The sequence below is a fragment of the Thamnophis sirtalis genome, unplaced genomic scaffold, assembly GCF_051295495.1.
Source record: "Thamnophis sirtalis isolate CommonGarterSnake01/CBP01778 unplaced genomic scaffold, rThaSir2_p1.2 scaffold_13, whole genome shotgun sequence".
In the NCBI taxonomy this organism is placed as follows: Eukaryota; Metazoa; Chordata; class Lepidosauria; order Squamata; family Natricidae; genus Thamnophis; species Thamnophis sirtalis.
In genome coordinates this window covers 37,665,252-37,687,106 of record NW_028261393.1, presented here as the reverse complement: position 1 = coordinate 37,687,106, position 21,855 = coordinate 37,665,252, and the positions used below count along the sequence as shown (strand labels likewise).

Sequence of the window (21,855 nt, the reverse complement as noted above, 5' to 3'; positions counted from 1 at the left end):
GGTACAACACTTAATAATAGTCATGGGGTACAAATAAGCAATCGAAACCATCAATATCAATATAAATCATAAGGATAGAAGCAACAAAGTTACAGTCATAAGTTGTATCTAGTTTGTTTTGTCATGTTTATATAGTGTATATTGAAAGTAGTGACCTTTTGAGAGCTGAATGCAACGAAATTTCATTTTAATGTATGCCAATTTTAATGTATGCCAATTAGTATACATTCAAAGTGACAATAAAGTCTATTCTCCTCTCCTCTCCACTCCACTCCACTGCACACTAAACATGGAGCAGGCAAGTTCAGATGTGATTTGCCAGGCGTTCTGGGCAAGGCTTGGGAAGGACCAGCCAGAGAGGGGAGAGGTCTGGAGGACAGAATTAGGCCTGCCCCCCCCAACAAGCTCCCATGCTTCTGTGCCCGTGCCCAGGTACAGGCTGGCATCTGGTCATCTGCTGAGTCCCAGGCAGCATATAATCAAGGAGTGCCTGACCGCAAGCGGCAGGGAGGGAGCCCTGGGGAAAGCCAAGGCAGAGAGAAGGCAAAGGGTGGGGAGGGGGGCAGAGGGCAAGAGGGCCAAACCCCAAAGCCCCCCCCCCCGTTCCTGCTGGAGCCCAGGCAGCCCAGCATGTCTGGGGAAGGCGAGAATGATGGCTTATTCCCAAGTCAGAGCAAACGTGGTTTGCACCCCGAAATGGGCTCTGGGGGTATCCCTGTTTTCTACAGAGCTTCTCCTGACTTAGCCTGGATGCCATTGGCGCACCTGACACGCCCGTCCCAAAGTGCAGCAAAAGCCGAGGCCCCCTTCGGCCGCCCCCCTTCCTTGCGCCACCTCGCCCGCGCTTAACCACCACCGGGAAACTCCCCACCGGCCGACCTTCGTCCAACACGCGGAGTTTCGCCGCCCCACAACCCACCTTCCCCGCTGCCAGCGGGGGAGCTGAGGGGTCCGCCCGAGCCTTAAGCGACAGCGCCGCCTAGCGGCCGAGCAGGAAACAACACCGCCGCGGCTCCGGCTCTGGAGCCCCTCGGAAAAAGGTCGCTGGGCGGCCGGAGGCTCTCCAACGCCCCCTGCTCTCCCCGCGGGCGGCGGCTGCCGGAGCTGCGCCCTCCCGGAGCCAGGTGGTCGTCGGAAAAAGCCACCGGAGCTTCAGCGTACCCTCGCAGCGCTGGCCCCAGCAAACGAGCCAAAGCAGCCCGGCCCGACCCATCCCTCGCCCGGCGTGGCTGATGGGTGGCGTAGTCCGCTGTCCCCGAGACGGCTGCGGGCGAGGGCAGAGGCCAGCCGGGCCTCCCGACGGCTGCCGGGATCCGCTCCTTCCCCCTCGGCCGGGCAGCCCTCCTTCCTCTCCCCCCTCCAGAGCCGGCGGGGCCGGCGCAGGGCGGGGGTGGGCGAGGTGGGGCTTGGCGTCCGGGCGCCCCGCGTATATAAGGGCCCCTCCGGCTGGGGCGCCGGGAGAGCGAGTGCTATGCCGGCCGCAGCCAGGGCGGCCCGGGGTCGGCCAGCTCGAGGAGCGCCGTCGCGGGCCGCCTAAGCGTCTCCCATGGGCGAGGTGGGCGGCTTCCTGGGCTCCCTGGAGCTGCACGGCTTGTCGGGCTCCCTCGGGGCCGCGCCGCTGCCGGACTCGCCGAGCTTCCTGACGGAGCTGGGGCAGATCGAGGGCCGACTGCAGCGGGGCTCGCCCACCGACTTCGCCCACCTGAAGGGCATCCTGCGCCGCCGCCAGCTCTACTGCCGGATGGGCTTCCACCTGGAGCTCTTCCCCAACGGCACCGTGCGCGGCACCCGCCAGGACCACAGCCGCTTCGGTAAGCCCGACGGGGGACGCGGCGCCCCTTCGCCTCCCCCTCCCCGGCGCGCTTTCCGGGGGGGGCCCTCCCCGCTCCGCAGGGCTCCCGGCTCCGCGTCCCCGACTGGAAACGCTGCGCGGCGACCGTCGAGCGGGCCAGGCGCGGCTTTCCCGAACTCCTTCCCGGCGCTGCCAGACTCGCCCCCTTCCCTTCCTCAGAGGGAGGGAACGCCGGGAAGGAGCCGCTGCCCAGAAAGAGCCTCCCGAGGGCCGGAGAAGCGGCAGGTGCTTCGGGGACGGAGGCCAAGCGGGGCGCTGCGCTGCGCTGCGCTTCTCTCTCCTGGGGCGTTTTGGGCTCCGCGGCCGCTGGAGAAGGCGGCGGGGAGAAGGCGGAGCTCGGGCTCCCTTTACCGGTCGGCCCGTTCCGTCCCCCGCGGGCGCTTCGGTGGCGTTGTTAGAAGCGCTTTGGGAGGGGGAGCGGGTACAGAAGGGGGCGGAAAGCGCCGGCAGTAGCTGTACGAGGCCGCAGAGAGCCTGGGCGGAAGGGACCAGACGGCTCTCGCCCCTCTTGTGACCGGGCCGCTCGGACCCCTCCGCCCTGCCTTCCGCCTTGCCTGTTTTATGACGGCTCCAAGGTTGGTTCCAACCAAGAGGATCCACAGCTCCGTCTTAGGTTGGCTGACTCAAAAGTCAGTCCTGGAACAGAGTTCCCCCCCCTTAGTAAGGCTAAGTAGGCTTGGCTTGTGCTCATTGAATGTTTTTATTTTAGTTTATTTTTTTAATTTAATTAATGTTATTTGTTTTGTCAAGCATGTATAACAGATATAAGTATAAACATGATTACGAATACAGGAAATGGGTACGAATAAGTGGGGACATTAGGACAGGGATGATTGGCATATTGATTGGCAGGCTGGTGCCTGCCTCTTACAGACCTGTTAGGAATGGGGGGAGGTCAACAGGAGACAGTCTAAGGCAGTGTTTCTCAACCTTGGCAACTTGAAGATGTCTGGACTTCAACTCCCAGAATTCCCCAGCCAGCATTCACTGGCTGGGGAATTCTGGGAGTTGAAGTCCAGTCATGTTCAAGTTGCCAAGGTTGAAAAACACTGGTCTAAGGTTAACCCTGTGATGGGGGTTTGGGGAAGAAACCACAGAGCACTCCAGGCATTGACCACTCTGTTGCTGAAGTTGTATTTTCTGCAATGGAGGAGTGTTTTTTGAGCGTTGAATGTTTTTACCCTCTTCTTTCTCACTAAGCATTTTCAGAACAGGAAACACACACACACAGAGAGAGAGAGAGAGAGAAAGAGAGAGAGAGAGAGAGAGAGAGAGGGAGGGAGAGGGAGAGAGAGAGAAACAGTAACAATTGAAAAATAAGAGTGAGTAAAAACAAGGCTGAGCAAAACCATATTTCAGCTCAACAAGGCTGCCCCTTAACCGAGGTATCTTTTCCTTGTTTGAGGGGGGCGTTGGGGGGGTCACTTTTGGCATTAGTGGGGTTCCCCTGAAGAAAGGAGGGGGTGAGAGAGGCCCTGGGGGCTCCTTGGCTGACTTGAGGTGGGTGGGCGCACAAACTGACCCACACAGGCAGGTTTTAAATAAGCTTTTAGGGAGGACGGCAACGCTTCTTGTCTGCAGCCCTAAGCAAATTTAGCTAGGAAAGCAGTTGGGGGAGGGGTTGAGGAAAATGGCTTTGCCCCCCAGGACTAGGAGTGAGGGCCGAGATACCAGCTCCTCTCCAGAATGAGGCCGCCTTTCCTTTCCCTTTGGTGAAAGGCAGCAGCTGTGTCCGTTGACTGCAGACAGGCAGTGTCAAGATGGGCCGTTAACCGAACTCCTAGCCTGATAAATTTTAGCATTCCACAAGTGTTTCAGCTGCTAGTATCGAGCTATGCACATAAGAAACGCTTCTGATTTTTAAATATTATGAATATTATGAATTCCTGCTTCTTCCCAAGATAGTGTGATTTGTTGTAATTGAAGGAAGAGCTGGGGGATTGGGTTAAGGATCAGGGGGGCAGGAGGAACTTGGCAGGCAGGCCTCCTCTGCTTTCCCAGCACTCTGAGTAGATGAAAGGAAGAAGTATTAATTGCAGAAAGACTCCAGGTGTTCATTCTGGATTTTCTTGTAGGCCAAGCAAGGGAGATAAGACCACAAGACATAACTTTAGTAGATCTTAATTATACCTAAGATTAAGCTTGGTTTCAGATAAAACAATGTTGTCTGCAAAGAACAGAGACCCACATTTGGGGGTCAATGGGTGTGATTGGAACTTGGAGAGAATGTTATGGAGACACTTACAAAATGGCAGCCTTGGGAAATGTGCCAGTCAAAAAGGCACCTTTGCCAGAAGACAAGGGAGAATTGTCTCCCATATTATTGTCCAAGAAAACCTTTAGGCTCCTCTTTGGGAATCAAATGACTAGAAATGCAGTAATGCCTGAGCCAGATGTTTTATGCCAGGCTAACTTCCCCTTGACCCCAACCTGAAGGAGTTTTCATATTTTGATGTAATGGTAGACAAAACAATTCAAAGGAGATTGGCTAAATCCTTGCCATCTGTCTTGCCTTGCCCAGATCCAGCCATCTGTTAAGAAAAGGAAGTAGGTCAGGTGTTAGCATAGGCAACGGGCTGCCTGGTTCTCCATGAGGGATCTGGGAAGGGGCCCTTCAGCCGGGAAAGCAGTCTGGAGACACCTAGCATGGCCTTTAGGCTTGGTTGCTGCAAATTTCTGGGTTCGGATTCTGTGGGGAGAGGAGGAGGAGAAGAGGAGATGGAGGAAGAAGAAGAAAGAAAGAAGAAAAGAAGAAGAAGAAGAGGAGGAGGGGGGGAGGAGGAAGAGGAGGAGGAGGAGGAAGAGGAGGAGGAGGAGGAAGAGGAGGAGGAGGAAGCAGCAGCAGCAGCAGCAGCAGCCTGCAGGAAGATTCCTGCAGGGACTTCCAAGTGGGAGAGGCTGAATCTGTTCAGAACAACAGTTCCATTTTAGTTCCTCCTCTTGATTGATTAGACCTTTTCTTCTCGTGTTGAAGTTCAGACTTGAACTCACAGTTTCTTGTTTCCTGGCCTAGTGCCTTAACCACTAGAACAAACTGGCTTTCATTGATTTTCTGTGATGGATTTTCTGGAGATATTCTTGGGAGGCATCTGCAAGGTTGGAAGCCATGGCCTTAGGGGTTGTGCGGGGGAAACGAATCTTGCACAATGCCTTCTCAAGGGCAAGATCCAAATGGCAGAAAGGTCCAACCGAGCCCTATTCATAATCCCTTCTCCCAGTAGCTGGAAATACAGTGGAAGGATGTTCAGGGGAAGACAGTATTTCTACACAGCCCCCAACTGTGTAGATGACAGTAATGCCAACCCTGAACGGATTTAACACCAGTTGCAACTATTAAAAAAAGAGACATAAGTGTCTCCTCACTTTCAGGCAGTGTCATTCCAAGAGTTTTGTTGCACTCCTATCTCCGATTGTGACACTGCTCTGATCTTGTCAGTAAGACAACATTATGTGGTTGATTGCAATCCAGGTGGTAAAATTTTGTTATTTCAAAATAGAACCGCTCCGGAACAGCTTAGGGACAAAATCTATTAAGGATTATCTATAGCAGTGGTTCCCAAACTTGGCAACTTTAAGACTTGTGGATTTCAACTTCTAGAATTCTCCAGCCAGCAGAACTGGCTGGAGAATTCTGGGAGTTGAAGTCCACAAGTCTTAAAAGTTGCCAAGTTTGGGAACCACTGATCTATAACAGCGGTCTTCAAACTTAATGTATTCAAGCAACCCAGTGTGGAACCCATTAATATACCAAGGTCTTGTTTTCTGGACCCCCCAAAATAAGTGCTTATTTTCGGGGAAGCCTTATTATTTTTGAGCTGCAGGAGGCAGCAAGTGTGGTCACCTCATGGCTGCTGCTATGTTGCAATATTTTCGGGAAGGGCTTATTTTGGGGCAAAGGCTTATTTTAGCGTATGCGCTTAAAAGCCCGATTGGGAGGTCTTATTTTGTGGAAAACAGTGGTTTCTCATGTAATGCAAAAGAATGTTAAAATTACATTGCAATAATGCATTTCACATCTGTCATGTTGAGCACTAAATCGTTCTCTGGGAACCATTTTGATCTTCTGGATACTGTCCGTCTAAGAAGGTCTTGGTGGGAAGGTGCTGTGGAGGCTTCAAGTGAATGTATCGCCATTGTGATCCTGCACAGGTGGGAGCATTTCCTTGAGAGGCAAATAGCTACCCTGAAAATTGGCCAGTAGGGAATAGAAGGAACTGCCTAATAATGCTAAACAGTTACAGATACTCCTGAAGTTAAGACTGCAAAGGAACTGTAACTCAAGACAGTCATGTGACTGACCCGATTTTATAACCTTTTTTATGGTGCTTGTTAAATTAACACAGTGGCCATAAAGTCACTGCAACAGTTGTAAAGTAAATACCACATTAAGTGAACCAGGATTTGCTGTGGAGGCTAAAATATACAAGGCACGGTTGCAGGAACTGGGCATGGCTTGTCTAGTGAAGAGAACGACCAAGGGAGACATGATAACATTATTCCAATATTTGAGGGGCTGCCACAAAGAAGAAGGGGTCAAGCTATTTTCCAAGGCACCTGAAGACCAGACAAGGAATAACAGATGGAAACTGACCAAGGAGAGATTCAACCTGGAAATAAGGAGAAATTTTTTGACAGTGAGAACAATCAACCAATGGAACAGAAGTTGCCTTCAGAAGTTGTGGGAGCTTCATCCCTGGAAGCTTTCAAGAAGAGACTGCCATTTGTCAGAAAGAGTGGAGGGACATCTGCTTAGGCAGGGGGGTTGGACTAGATGACCTACAAGGTCCCTTCCCACTCTGTTAACCTGTTAATCTGTTAAATTGGCTTTTGGCAAAACTGTTGCAAAACTTGGCCACATAGCTGGGAAGCACTACAAATGGCTGTAAAGGCAGCCTAGTTGCCAAAAGCCTAAGTGCAGGTATGTGATTGGGAGAAAAGAGGGCTGACATTGGAACTTTTAGGTATCCCCAGGGAGGTCTGTGTAATTGTGAACATCATTAAATGCCCTGTCATAAAGTGAGGACTGCCTGTATTTTTGTCTCTATCAGATCAGCGACTGCCAAAGTTTTTCCCAACCTCTCCAAAAAGATAACCATTGAACCATTGGTTCTGTGGCCAATGAATCTTTTCCTAAGATAGGGTTAGGGTTAAGGTTAAGCCACATTATACTCTGGCCAGTCCCAGCTTCTGCAGTGCGAGATAATAAGCCGTAGTTGAGAACATTGCAGCTGTGAGTTGCCTTCTTTGAAAAGAGCTGGGGAAAATATGCATTGCAGCCCTCTTTAATTTCATGATACCCGTCCATTTCAAAGTTAGGGCACTTTTTAAAAGTCAACTTGCTACTCTCTTGAAGCAGTTTATCCTCCCAGGCAGAGGTCTTCAAATTTGGCAACTTTAAGACTTGTGAACTTCAACTTCCAGAATTCTCCAGCCAGGAGAATTCTGGGAGTTGAAGTCCACAAGTCTTAAAAGTTGTCAAGTTGGGGACCCCTGCTGCTAGGGGTTTTCCCCCCTTGTTTTAAACAGAAAGTTTCTGTTGCTAGTTAATGCAGACTTTTTTGAGCAAATTTTTTTTAACCAAATGCAGGACAGACTGATTGTGTTAGAAAACCAGGATGAAGCTATCCCCAAAATATAAATGACTGGCAGATCCTTGAAATAGGCAATTGTTGCTTGAACAAAAGCCAGGCTGAGAAGCTGGGGAGAAGTTGCCCTCCTTAGATTTCCTTAGATTAACAAGAGTTGGAAGAGACCTTGTAGGTCATCTAGTCCAACCCACCGATCCTATCATGGTCTTTCTTGTGACCATCCTTGCCCCACTGTTGGAGGGCAGAGTTGACTCTCCTGGAGGAGGACATGCAGGGGAGATGCCAAACCCCCAAGTGAAAATACGGGAAGCTTGGTTGTCTCTGGGCAAGCCCTCCAGGGAACTTCAACCAGTGGTGGTGGAAGCAGAAGCCAGCCAGACGGTTGGTGGCATTTATATGTCTCTGTGTAATAACAGCACAATGCATAGGCATACAATGGCCCTGCAAGGCAGGCCAGGGGTATGGCTCCATCCTATGAGATGAAGGCTGAAAGCTGAGGTCACCTGGACAGCTGACAGCAGAAGTTAGCTTGGAGCAAGGAGGAGCGTTGGCCAAGACAAGCTCTTTTGTGACTCAGCACAGAGAATAAAAAACAGGGGCTGGACATCCCCTCGGCCGCGCCTTTCTCCTGGCAGACCTTCAAAGGCAGCGGGTGATTGAGGCAACTGGTGGGGGGCTTTGAAACACAAGGAGGCTTTTGGCAGAAGCCAAATTTCTGGGAACACGTTTGGTGAAACTGTGTGTGTGTGTGTGTTTGAGTATTCATGTTCCTAGTACTGCCTTGTACTTCTCATCCATGCACAAAAAGGAGTTTGCACCAGCGCTGGTCTTCATCTTCCATAAAATGAAAAGAAGGTGTCCTCTGTTTGTCTGAGACCCCCAATTTCTAGCTTGGGACGAGAATTTCTGAGTTTGCTGGAGTCTTGATCCATGGGGTGGGGGTGGGTGCAGCTAGGAGGCCATGTGTTTGAGTTCCTCTTTTCTCCTGGAGCCCCTCTGCTGCTGGGAAGATTCCCACCCCCCAATCCCTCCAGCCTATCATGCAGCCCCTGTGCACCTGTTTCCAAGCAGCTGTTGGGTGGGTGGGGGGTGTTGAAAGTTTAGCTCTGCAGATCTGAGTACAACATGCAGCTTGTTCAGAAGCCCCACAGCCAGGGCCTCCCTCCCACCCAGCTCCTACGAGGAGAGACAGGTGCAAGCAGCCAGCCAGCCGATATCATCACGAAGCGATTGTCTTCATGCCAGGACAATGACTGGCAGCTGTGGGGGAAGCTGAGAGAGTCTTGGGTTTTCCAGGCCTCAGGAATTCCAGAAGCCAATCTGGAGAGGCTCCAAGGGAGAAACGCAATCGCTGGCTGCAGGAGGAGGAGAGAGCAAGGAGGGCTTGGGAAACAAACCCCACTTGGCCACTGAAACCACGAGAAAGCAGATTCTTGATCTTCGCCCAATAGCCACGCCCAGAGCTGCAAAAACAAGGGAACAAAAGCTTTAAAAGGGCAACTAAGCTGACTTTGATTTGGTTGGCGAATGTTGCTAACCCCTAGAAATCGGCCTTTCCCTCCAGGATGTCTGCAGGGTGTGGTCAAAAAAGTCAAGATGGCACCCGTGATGGTGCCGTTGAAGCTTGACCTGTTTTTGATGTCCACCATCACAGTCATCATATGATTGACCAGACCCTGCAGAGACTTCTGTTTTCCTTCTTTCATCTAAAGCAGGGGTATCAAACTCAGGGCCTGTGGGCCGGATCCGGTCCGCAGGGTGCTTAGATCTGCCCAACAGGACTGCCCTTAAAACAGCGAAGGACTGGCCTGCGGTTCCTCTGCTAGTGAAAATGAGCTTACGAGCTCTGTTTTCGTTGGCAGAGAGTTGCAGGAGGCCATCCCAGCTGAAAATGGAATTTGGGAGCCTGTTTGCAGAGCAGTTGGGCCACCACAGGCACCCCTGGCACGAGTGACATCAAGCTGCCATGCCCACCCTGGTCCTCCAAGGTCAAACACAACCCTGATGCGTCCCTCAATGAAATCAAGTTTGACATCCCTGATCTAAAGCCTCTTGCAGGTGTGACATTCTCTCATTGGGATCTGGAGTCTCAATCATTGAGGTTGGCAATTAATGAGGCCAACTCCGATTTTTCTGTGGATTTGGATTAGGACCTTCAGATCCTCCCCCAAAACCTGGAGCATGTTACAATATAGGCTGAATAGACCAACATTGCCCTGAATGCAGGGACGTGCAGTCAGGGGAGGCGGGGCCTCACCAGTGTCATGAGGAAAAGAAAAGAATTTTGAAAAGAATTAAAAAGGCTAAGGTAGTTGCTGCCAGACTCCAGAGTCACAGTGACTCTGAGTCTGCTTAGTGCTAACTGTAGGGGGAGGCGAGAGAACTATGGGCTTCCTTTGCATAAGGAATTTTTCGGCTTTTAAGAGTTAAGCAAGGGTTAAAAGGTGAAAAATTCCGTATGGAAAGGAAGCATGTGATTCTCCCGCCTCCTGATCTGGGAGCAGCAAATCATGCCTTGGCAGTCTTAAGAGCCGAGGTGGCGCAGTAGTTAGGGTGCAGTACTGAAGGCCACTACAGCTGACTGTTATCTGCAGTTCAGCGGTTCTAATCTCACCGGCTCAGGTTTGACTCATCCTTCCGAGGTGGGTGAAATGAGGACCTGGATTGTTGGGGGCGATATGCTGACTCTGTAAACCACTTAGAGAGGGCTGAAAGCCCTATGAAGCGGTATATAAGTCTAACTGCTATTGCTAAGTAAGTTGCTTTTTTATTTAATTTTTTACACTTTCATCATGGCGGGCGGACAAGAGGAGAGTTGAAATCCACAGCTGGAAAAGGTGTGTGGATCGGACGGAGGGAGGGGGGGATTCAAAATTATTTGTAATGTAAGTAATTGTAATTTGTGTTTGTGTGTGTGGTTGTTTTTTTTTACCCGCCTCTGCTGGTGCGCGGACTGGCACATTTTTTTTTATTTTTTTATTTTTTAAAGCCATGCCGCCTCAGCCCGCCATAGAGCGAAACATGTCCTGGTTTGTGGCTGGGAGGCACGCTGGCACTTTAAAGTGCATGCCGCCGCCCCACTGTATGGCCGGGGCGGCGGCATGCACTTTAAAGTGCCAGCATGCCTCCCAGCCACAAACCAGGACATGTTTTGCTCTATGGTGGGCCGAGGCGGCATGCACTTTAAAGTGCCAGCATGCCTTCTGGGCTGGCCATTCAGCATGTCCCGCTGTATGGCCAGGGCGGCGGCATGCACTTTAAAGTGCCAGCGTGCCTCCTGGCCACAAACCAGGACATGTTTTGCTCTATGGCAGGCCGAGGCAGCATGCACTTTAAAGTGCATGCTGCCTCGGCCCGGCCATGAATATAGCTGCTGCGGGGGGGGGGCTTTTGAAGAGAGGAGGGGTGAAGGAAAGGGAGAACGTGGAGTCGCCTTTCAGGGATGCCAAAGTGGCAGGAAACCACCACCACCACCACCAGAATCTAAAGCTTTTGGCGGCTGCAGACAGGTGAGGCAGGGAGCGGAGACCCAGGTGGTTTCCTTCGCTCCCCTTGCATTCATTTTTGCATTCCTGCGTTCGCTGGACTTCGCGCTCTTCTCTGCCCCTCCCAGCAAGCAAACGAGCGGGAATCAGGCTGCCTGATCCCCCATCGCTCGCTCACTCGCTGTTTCGCCCGCCCAGACCACTTTGGTGCTGCCCTAGCTACCTCTGTCCATCTGCGCCCAGCAGCTGCAGCGACATCATCAAGATGTAGAGCGAGAGGGAAGAGCCCGGCCGGGAGAGGGCCCCAGCAGCAGAGCTTTAAAGTCCAGGCACCGCATCCGCCATAGAGCGGGACCGGGACCCGTTCTATGGCGGACACGTCGCCAGGACTTTAAAGCCCTGCCGCCGGGGCCTTGCCGCCACTTTAAAGCCTTTTTAAAGCCTTTAAAGCCATAGAGCCAGGACCCGCTCTATGGCAGACGCTGCGGCGAGGCTTTGGCAGGGCTTTCACGCTTGCCTCACCGGCCATGAAGGTCACCGCACGTCACTGCCTGAATGACTTCAGAAAAAAATGGAGAAGAAATCGTATGTATTGTGGTCTGCCAGTAGCGTGTGGAGCTGGCAGCAGAGTCGGACAGCGAAGAGGTTGGGGAGGAACATGGGCCAGTCCTGGAGTCTGGGGAAAGCTCGGACAAGGGCTCTGCATTGGAGCCAGGGCCATCTGGGGGTTATGTGCTGCCTCCAGAGCCTCCAGAGTCTGATATCAGCGAGGCAGAGGAACAGGGTGATCATGTTACCAGTGCATGCATGTGCAGAAGTGCCAGAGGCAAGAAGAGTTAAGACAAAAGGGGAGACTTAGGAGTAAGGCTTGATTGGCCCCTCCCATAACATAAAAGAGGAGTAAAGGCACATGAGCTTTTGCAGGAAGCAACTTTGTTCATTCTGGTCCGTTTAAACTCTGAAGCTCTGTTTTGACTCTGTGCTCCGTTTGGCCTTGCAAAACTAATTGGCAGTTAGGTCTTTGGCAGTTTCAAGGGAGATAAAAGTGGGTGCTTATCATCCTTATCCTGAAAGACTGTGGAAGACTTCTGTCGGACTCTTCACAAACTGTTTGTGACTCATTATGGGCTGTGAATGAACATAATTCACAGCCGTTGAAATAAAAAGAGGGTTTTGGGACTAAGCATGTGATTTTTACTGTCTTGGGAATCATAAGTCAGATGTATGTAAAAATGCTCCCAGCAATTGAAGTAGGAGAATGAGATTCCTTTTCTGGACATCAGGTTTAGGGTGCTAATCACCCAAGTGCAGCCAGATTTCATACAAGATTGGGAATGTACTTATCTTCATTAATTGGACTCTGCAGTATTTCAGTTTCAGAAGCCAAGGAGTGCTTCAGAGCGTGAAAGAACAGAGGCTGCCCCACCCACATCTCCTTAAAGCAATTGCACCTTTCCCTGGGATCGTACACTGTCAAGGTATCCTACAGTGCCAGGAAAGGATTTTGAAACTGCCTTTCCAGGTGGGCTGTCTTGGGATCAGGTACAGTGGCTGTCAGAATTGGAGACAGGTGCTATGTGGACATTTCCATGTGCCCCAAAGTTCTTTTCATGCCTTCAGAGGAGAAGTTCAGCTCTGCTTTCTAGTGTGACTACAAACACAAATGCTTTGAGGCTTGTTGAAAGACAGGAGATCCCTCTGTGAAACAAGACAACTCGCGTTATCGCAGCTGTTCCGTGACAATAATGCAATGGCAGTCGTGGTTGAAAGTCAAAAGGGGGCTTTGGAATGAGGTTATAATAACGCCGAGGTCTTCAAACTTGGCAACTTCAAGATTTGTGGACTTCAACTCCCAGAATTCTCCAGCCAGCAGTCTACAAGTCTTAAAGTTGCCAAGTTTGAAAACTTCTGATCTAAGTGGAGAGATTGCAGAGGAAGGGGTTACAAGAGAGTAAATTATGCTGGCTGGAGAATTCTGGGAGTTGAAGTCCACAAGTCTTAAAATTGCCAAGTTTGGGGAGCCCTGTAATAATGGATTCCACACTTGCAGGAGGTTGGGCGATGATTCACAAGATGTCTTCTGGTCCTGATACTCTATGATTCTATCACCTACCAAGGATAAATTTCAGGGGAGGGTTCCTGTACTGGTGGCTTCACACATGAACCCACTGTGTGTTGCTCGCGCATGCGCGGTAGCCTGTAAATTGTTCTGTGCATGAGCAGAAACATGCTGGCAAACAGCAAAGAGACTGGGGAACCAGTTCCCCAGTGGCATGACCAGCCTGGGTCGCTGCCGGTTCTGCAACCCAGGCCAACTCACCACTACCGGTTCGGCTGAACCAGGCGGAACCGGGAGCAACCCACCTCTCATACATTTAGCCTGATGATATCATAGTTTGCACAAGGTTTCTTGTGCTTGCATCATAGATTTGAAAGCCTCATTGTATATCTCCTGTAGTATATTGTATTAAGACCTTTCCAAGTAATACTCAAAAACCTCGGAGCTTGCAAAAGGAAGATAAGAATGTAATCTAATGATGGTCTGAAGAATGGCTGGTCATCCTAGAAGCTCTACAGATAAAATCAATGCTTCTTCATTTTACTGTTTGAATTATTTTCTTCTTTGCCAATTTTTCTGAAGTTGGCCTTTTCACGAGCTTCCGGTGATGGTTAGATGCCTTTACAGTCCTTTATTGGTCCTTGACATGATTGGTAAACTTAATTCCTCAACTCAAAGTTTAGTAATTTCATTCTTACAAGTAGGAGGTTCTGGGTTAAGATTCTCTACTGTCTGTAAGATCAGGTCGTTTTCAGTGGTCTTCAAACAGGGTTGGAGGAACAGGATAGTAGAGTGGACCGTAGATATTTCCTCCAGTGATGAGATTCATGACTCATCTTTGTGCTTCACTGCTGAAAATATATTTGGAGAGAACTCTTCAGTTGTTACCTGATTGCTCTGGGCAGGTCCTAAGTCAGAGGTCTTCAAACTTGGCAACTGCCTGGAGAATTCTAGGAGTTGAAGTCCACAAGTCTTAAAGTTGCCAGGTTTGGGGACCCCTGTCCTAAGTCATTGCAATTCCTGACATTTATTGATATCTAAGAAAACAGGGATAGGGAGAAAGAACCTCTGGAATCTTCTAGAAGATTGTCATTTTGTGTTTGTTGATGAAAGGATAGGGGAATTTGCTTCTCCTCATCACACATTGTTTATAGGAGCCCTATATATAAAATGCAGGCTGTATACAATATATTTACAGAAGGTGCCAATACACACACCCCAAATTTGATTCGACTTATCCGTGGATGGGCTTAACACAGGTATCTACGGTAATATAAATATTCATATTTATATCTGCAGATATACCAAATCTCAATTTTTTAAAAATCAAAACATCCTGGAAAATGCAGGTTGGCTTATCCGTAAGTGGCACCTTTTTCATTTTGATTTAAAATTCAAAGGCCTGTTATCTAGGGATAGGCTTGTACAAGAGAATATGTGATGGCAAACCTATGGCACCCATGACGGAAATGGCACATAGAGCCATCTCTGCAAGCACTCCAGCCATCACACGTTGCTCTTCCCATTTCCAGTATGCACATGTGCGCTGGCCAGCTGGTCTTTGTAAGCGTGGGAGTGCTGGAAATCGGAAGAGCAACTCCCTGGTGTGCATGCGCATGCTGGGAAGGTGAGCTTCCACATGTGGCAGTCAGCTGGTCTTCGTGAACACATGCGCTCCAGAAACCAGAAGACCAGATGACTGGTGCGCATACCTGAAACCAGAAGCTCAGCTTCCCAATGCGTGCATGTGTACTGGGGAACTGCTCTTCCAGTTTCCGGTGCTCCTGTGGTGTGTGCCAGGGAACTGCTTTTCCGGTGCTCTCCTCCGCCCGCGCGCTTCCGTTTCAGCACTTGGTGCCAAAAAGGTCCAGCCACACTGGTATATATGTTAGCCTAGCTCTTTCCCAGGTTTCATTCCTTCAAATGCTCAGGCTCCCTCTGGTTGTTGCTGAATGCTTAGACTGGTTCATGCCAAGCATGATGCAAATACGCTTGAACATTTCTTGAATGTCAAGGAGTTGAATGTATTGGAGCCCTCTGTGATGTTTAACTTGTCATCTTCCTTCTTTTGCATATGAAAGGTTTTCCAAATGAAAGGACTGTGTCCACACCCTTGAGGAGATAGTATGGCTGGCTGGGTCTGTAAGATCTCCAAGGCGATATGGTTTGGGAAGTTTGTTGCTCAAGTAGAGTGAAGATTTTTCTCCCTTTTTCATTCTTCAAGTAACACTCTGTTGTTGTTGTTTTACTCTTTTCAAAGGAATTTTGGAGTTTATAAGTTTGGCCGTAGGACTGGTTAGTATCCGTGGAGTGGATTCTGGCCTTTATCTTGGAATGAATGAGAGAGGGGAGCTGTATGGATCGGTAAGTATAATTCCTACAACCTTTCGGCTTTATCAAAATTCAATATTATTCAGAATGACCTTCCTTAAATGACCTTTATCTGTTGGGCAAGTACCTGGATTCTAAACGATAGGACAGCTGTTGCGTTTATGGCCCTGGCAAGAACCACAAGCTGCAGGCACCTTTCCTTGAGAAGGAGAAAGATAATATATAGCAAAAACCAAGATTAAAATTGCAAAAAAGAATTCCAGACTAAATTGCAAAGGCCCAGAGCCACAATGATGTAACTCCTTTCCGACTCATCTTGTATGAAAGGCAGGACTTTGAACCGCATCCTCACATGAACATTCTATGGGGAGAAGAGTGATCATTGAGGGAGCTTCCTAGACCAAGAAGGATCTCCCACAGGGACCTTCAATAGCACACTGGGGATTCATGAGAGCATTAATACAATCTCCAACGTTGTTGTTGTTAGTCACATAGTCATGTCCAACCCATTGTGACCCCATGGACAACTTTCCTCGAGGCCTTTCTGTCCTCTGCCATCTTCTGGAGTCCATTTAGGCTTACGCCTAATGCTTCAGTGACACCATCCAGCCATCTCATTCTCTGTCATCCCGTTCTTCTTTTGCCCTCCATCTTTCCCAGCATTAGGCTCTTCTCCAGTGAGTCCTTCCTTCTCATTAGGTGGCCAAAGTATTTGAGTTTCATCTTCGGGATCTGGCCTTCTAAAGAGCAGTCAGGGTTGATCTCTAGGATTGACCGGTTGGATCGCCTTGCAGTCCAAGGGACTCACAGGAGTCTTCTCCAGCACCAGAGTTCAAAGGCCTCAATTCTTTGACACTTATGGTCCAACTTTCACAGCCATCCATTGCAACTGGGAAAACCATAGCCTTGGCTATACACACTTTTGTTGGCAGGGTGATAATTCTGCTTTTTAGTATGTAGTCTAAATTTGCCATAGCTTTCCTTCCCAGGAGCAATAGCAGTAGACTTATATACCGCTTCATAGGGCTTTCAGCCCTCTCTAAGCGGTTTACAGAGAGTCAGCATATTGCCCCCAACAATCCAGGTCCTCATTTTACCCACCTCGGAAGGATGGAAGGCTGAGTCAACCCTGAGCCGGTGAGATTTGAACCGCTGAACTGCTGATCTAGCAGTAGCCTGCAGTGCTGCATTTAACCACTGCGCCACCTCGGCTCTATAAGGAGCAAGCGTCCTTTAATTTCTTGGCTGCAATCCCCATCTGCAGTGATCTTGGAGCCCAAGAAAATAAAATCTGTCACTACTTCCATTTCTTCCCCATCTATTTGTCAGGAATTGAGATGACCGGATGCCATGATCTTAGTTTTCTTAATGTTGAGTTTCAAGCCAATTTTCATACTCTCCTTCTTCAACATCAAGAGGCTTTTAGTTCCTCTTCACTTTCTGCCATTAGAGTGGTATCATCTGCATATCTGAGGTGGTTGATATTTCTCTCGGCAATCTTAATTCCAACTTTTGATTCATCTAGCCCCGCCTTTCTCATGATGTGCTCTCTATATATGTTAAATAGGCAAGGCGACAGTATACAGCCTTGTCAGACTCCTTTCCCAATTTTGAACCAATTAGGGGTTCTGTGTCCAGTTTTCACTGTTGCTTCTTGACCCACATATAGGTTTCTCAAGAGACAAATAAGATGGTCTGGTACTCCCATCTCTTTAAGAACTTGCCCCAATTTGTTGTGATCCACACAATCAAAGGCTTTAGCATAGTCAATGAAACAGAAGTTGATGTTTTTCTGGAATGCCCTAGCTTTCTCCATGATCCAATGTATGTTGGCAATTTGATCTCTAGTTCCTCTGCCTCTCTGAAATCCTGCCTATGGTAGTTCTCGGTCCACTTACTGCTGGAGCCTACCTTGTAGGATTTTGAGCATAACTTTGCTAGCATGTGAAATGTTTGAAGTTAGTTTGAACATTCTTGGCATTGTCCTTCTTTGGAATTGGAATGTAAACTGACCTTTTCAAATCCTGTGGCCACTGTTGAGTTTTCCAAATTTACTAGCAAATAGAGTGTGGCACTTTTACTGAATCGTCTTTTAAGATTTCGAATAGTTCAGCTGGAATACTGTCATCTCCACTAGCTTTGTTGTTGCTCAGACTTCCTAAAGCCCATTTGACTTCACATTCCAGGATGTCTTGCTCGAAGTTGGTGACCACCCCATTGTGGTTATCAGGGATGTTAAGATGGTTCTTGTATAGTTCTTCAGTGTAATTTTGCCACTTCTTCTTAATCTCTTCTGCCTCTATTAGGTCCCTGCCATTAGGGTCCTTTCATCATGCCTACTTTTGCATGAAACTTTCCCTTCATATCTCCAATTTTCTTGAAGAGATCTCTGGTCCTCCCTGTTCTGTTGTTTTCTTCTATTTCTTTGCACTGTTCATTTAAGAAGGCATTCTTATCTCTTCTAGCTATTATCTGGAATTCTGCATTCAGTTGGGTGTATCTTCCTCTTTATCCCTTGCCTTTCACTTCCTTTCTTTCCTCAGCTATTTGTAAAGCTTCCTCACACAGCAATTTTGCTTTCTTGCATTTCTTTTTCTTTGGGATGGTTTTGGATCTCCAACATACCTCCAGAAAAAAATATACAACTGAATTTCAGAGGAATGCAGACAGTATTTGGACTTGCATAGAACATTCGATTAAATGGGAATTAAATTGGCTGTAAATAACTTAAATTCAAACAAATTGGATTGATTTATTGCTGTATTTACAAGTCTTAACAGAATGAAATATGGAATAGTCATCAGACACAGAGAGACAATGTCAGAGTTCCAAGTAACACCCCCAATGAAAGAAGACTCCAAGGATTGAGTTTCCTCTAAGTTCCATTTTATTAGAGATGTCATATTGGGACACCTGGGAAAACCTGAATCTGAAAGCTTCCAGCTTTTCCCCACCCAAATGAAAGTTCAAGACCCTACCCAGCACCCACAAGTCAGGGTCTTATTTTCTTTTGACCCCTGAAATAAGCCCTTGGCATTATTTTCAGGGAGGTCTTGTTATTTTTGAGCTGCAGGAGGCGGTGAGCGAGGTCACCTCATGGCTGCTGCTGTGTTGCAATGTTTTCAGGGAGGGCTTATTTTTGGGTGAGGGCTTATTTTAGCGCATGTGCTCAAAAGGCCGATTGGGTTTATTATCCGGGGAGGTCTTATTTTCAGGGAAACAGGGTACAAGAAGCTCTGGTGAACAAGAGAAAGAGAAAATGTAATCCTCCATTTTGATCTTCTTGGAAGAATAGAATAAGAATAGAACAGAACAGAATTCTTTATTGGCCAAGGGTGATTGGATACATAAAGAATTCATCTTTGGTGAAGGAGGTCAAGATAGAAGTCACTCAGTCATTAGTCGTCCTTGGGTTAAGTCAGGGGGATTTTTCCCTTCCCCTATCAGGATTGTTTTTCATGTCTCTTTTGTTTCCTTCCCACCTCCTGCTCACACAGAAGAAGCTCACACGGGAGTGTGTTTTCCGCGAGCAATTTGAAGAAAACTGGTATAACACCTACGCCTCGACCCTCTACAAGCACACGGACTCTGAGCGACAATATTACATCGCTTTGAACAAAGATGGGTCTCCCCGGGAAGGATTCAGGACTAAGAGACACCAAAAATTTACTCATTTTTTACCCCGGCCGGTAGATCCTGCTAAGATACCTGCTGTGTACAGAGACCTTCTGCGCTACAGGTGATACTCCCTGCAGCTTGAGAACAAATATGAAGGCACATGATTGTGTAACATGCATACATGTACACAGTTGGGTTTCCAAAGTTTTTGCTGGAGCACTATAAGCCTAAGCTTTTCATCCCTTCTGCAAGCCTAGTTAACACGTAGAGAAGCCCTGAATCCCTTGGCTTTCAAAGAAGGGTAGAACAAGGATGGATTTAGTCTCCACGGAGTGCAACGGGATGGGGTAGAGCTTGGAAGCCTACATAGGATCGCTTTCTAATTACTTGTACAATTTGGTGGGCTAGAAAGAGGAAGCAGATGACACTGAGCAGAAGAGACAGTGTTTGACAACCACCAGCAACATTGATCCTAAGGCATGGAACCAGGCACAGAAGAATTCAGAAATAATTTGCATTCTGCACCAAATCTTGGAAAGCTTGCTTGCTAAACTGGCCCTTTGCAACTTGCCAGAGGTTGGTGATCTGGAATCTGAGAACTTGTGGACTTGCATGGTAGTAAAGTGGAGAATCCAACTCTATGGGAAGTTTGGCTCCTCAGGAAGACGTGTGCAAATGTGGCTTTACATGTGTAAGCACACACCTCGACCTGCTTGCGTTTCCTTCCGTTGGAGTCTGAGAGTAGAAAGCAGGAGGTGAGGTCAAAGAACGAGATGGATTTTGAAGATGTAAACACAATACTGTTCATAAGGACAAATCTATTTATAAAGTGTATATTGTATTTATTTTATATATTTATTTATTTCATATATATATGTATATATATATATTATTTTTAAAATGAGAGATGTGATGGCCCAACTTTCTTCAGAAAGAATAAGGTCCTACTGATGTAGGAAAAAGAGGGGGAGGCGCTTTAAAGAGCTTTATTAGCAATAAAATGTCTTTCTATATTGCAGGTGGCTCATTAATTTATTGTAATATTGATTCATAATTTAAGATTTAAAACAATGTGGCACAGACCCAAATTTACAGAAAACATCCTACAGTAAGTGATGGAGAGAGGCAGAGTTCCACTTAGGTGCTTCTGCAGTGGTTGAATTGTCTGCCAAACTAGCCCCATTCAGTTGCTGAAAGGTGGTGAAAGAAGTGAGTTTAGAATTGCAGCCAACATTGAGTTAAGTCTGTGGCATATCCATTCCCCTCATATGTTCTGATTTAGGCTTCCGGAGAAAGCATAAATCACAATCTTAGTCCCCCCAAACCATCTTTTATTTATATGGCTGTGAATTATGGTCATTCACAGCCCGCAAGGCTTCACAAACAGTCTGTGAAAGTTCTGACAGATGTCTGCTTGAGTTACCACAGTCCTTCAGGGGAATGTTGCTAAACACCCACCTTATCTCCCTTGGAAGGCTGCCAGAGACCTAACTACCAAATGCAGAGCAAGGCCAAACTGAGCACAGAGTCAAACAGAACTTTTCAAAGCTTGAATGGACCAGATGAACTAATTGCCTCCTGCAAAGGCTCGCGTCCCTTTTGCTTCTCTTTTATGCCTTATGGGAGGGCCAATCATCTCCAAGCCTTACTCCCAAGTCGACCCTGTTTTCCCAGTTGTTCTTGCCTTCTGGCAGCTCTACACATGGGCACACTGGGAACAGGCTCCCAGTGTTCTTCTGCCTCACAGATGTCAGACTCCAGAGGCTCTGGAGGCAGCAAATAACTACAAGATGGCCTTGGTCCACTCTCTGCCTCCAGTGCAGAACGCTTGTCCAAGCCTTCCCCAGACTTCAGGACTGGCCCATGTTCCTCCCCAATCTCCTCACTGTCTAAATCTTTGCCAGCTATGCTGGCCACTGGTGGGCTACATCATCATATAGGAAATCTGTTTTTGAGCTGCTTAGAATTCTCTCCTCTGAAAAAAAGCCTTGGTTTTCTCCAGATTAACAATTGGGTCGTTTTCACAACGTGGAGAACATGAGGGGGAAACCCAGAATTCCCCATGTGGTATTGGATTACAGTTCCCAGCATGCTAAACTGGTGAGGCAAACAGTTCCTGGAACCTTGACCTAAAAGATGGCAGTCACCAAATCACAAGCTAGTGTGACATTTTCTATTAAGAATATTTCCTTGTATAACCCATTAGCAGGAGATGTCTACTGCATTTGTAGAACAAATGCAACTTTTTTTTCAAAATGAAGAATCGAGAAAAGCCATAGATAAGTGTTTGGACTCAACTCTCCCAGCGTTCTTCTTGCTACTAGTCTTAGACAGAAGGCGAAATAGGAATTTCTCCATATACTCCATAATTGTAAGATTGGGGCCTGGACATCTTCCTGCTCTGGATGCCGCTTCCATCATGATGTTCTCCTCTAGCCATCATGAGGGTGAAGTTAGCAAGGAAAGACAATCCTATCCTATGCAGCTGGGTTTGGATGCTAAGTAGGATGCAATTTGCTTGGCGTGGATTGAGAGGCCCTGGAGGGCAGTGTTTTTTCAACCTTGGCAACTTTAAGACCCGTGGACTTTCATTCCTAGAATTCAGTTTGGGAGTTGAAGTCCTCATATCTTAATGATGCCAAGATTGAAAAATTCTGCTCTAGGGAAACACGGCTGCAGGCTAGACTGAGAAGGCAAAAACAAAGCAGAAGGCAAACTGCCATTGTGCCATTGCCAATAAAACAATATAACCATGCCAGGAAATATTTGTAGAATCATTTTTAGAAGAGTTTTAGATTTCAATACGTTTCCATTTGATTCCTTCTCTGGCCCCCGGGCATGTAACTCTTTTCTGACCAAATTATTATTCCCCAATTATTTTTTGACTGTAACAGAATTAAGTGATTCAAATGTTGTATCCCA

The 21,855-nt window shown here is 47.9% G+C and overlaps 1 protein-coding gene across 1 annotated transcript; it reads left to right on the top strand.

Moving 5' to 3' along the window:
- The first annotated feature begins 1,538 nt into the window (after positions 1-1,538).
- On the top strand, positions 1,539-19,948 carry FGF16 (fibroblast growth factor 16). Its single transcript, XM_014069790.2, has 3 exons — positions 1,539-1,811; positions 15,245-15,348; positions 18,813-19,948. The coding sequence occupies exons 1-3, from the start codon at positions 1,547-1,549 to the stop codon at positions 19,056-19,058; spliced, it is 615 nt and encodes a 204-aa protein (XP_013925265.1). The 5' UTR covers positions 1,539-1,546; the 3' UTR covers positions 19,059-19,948.
- Positions 19,949-21,855: the final 1,907 nt, after the last annotated feature.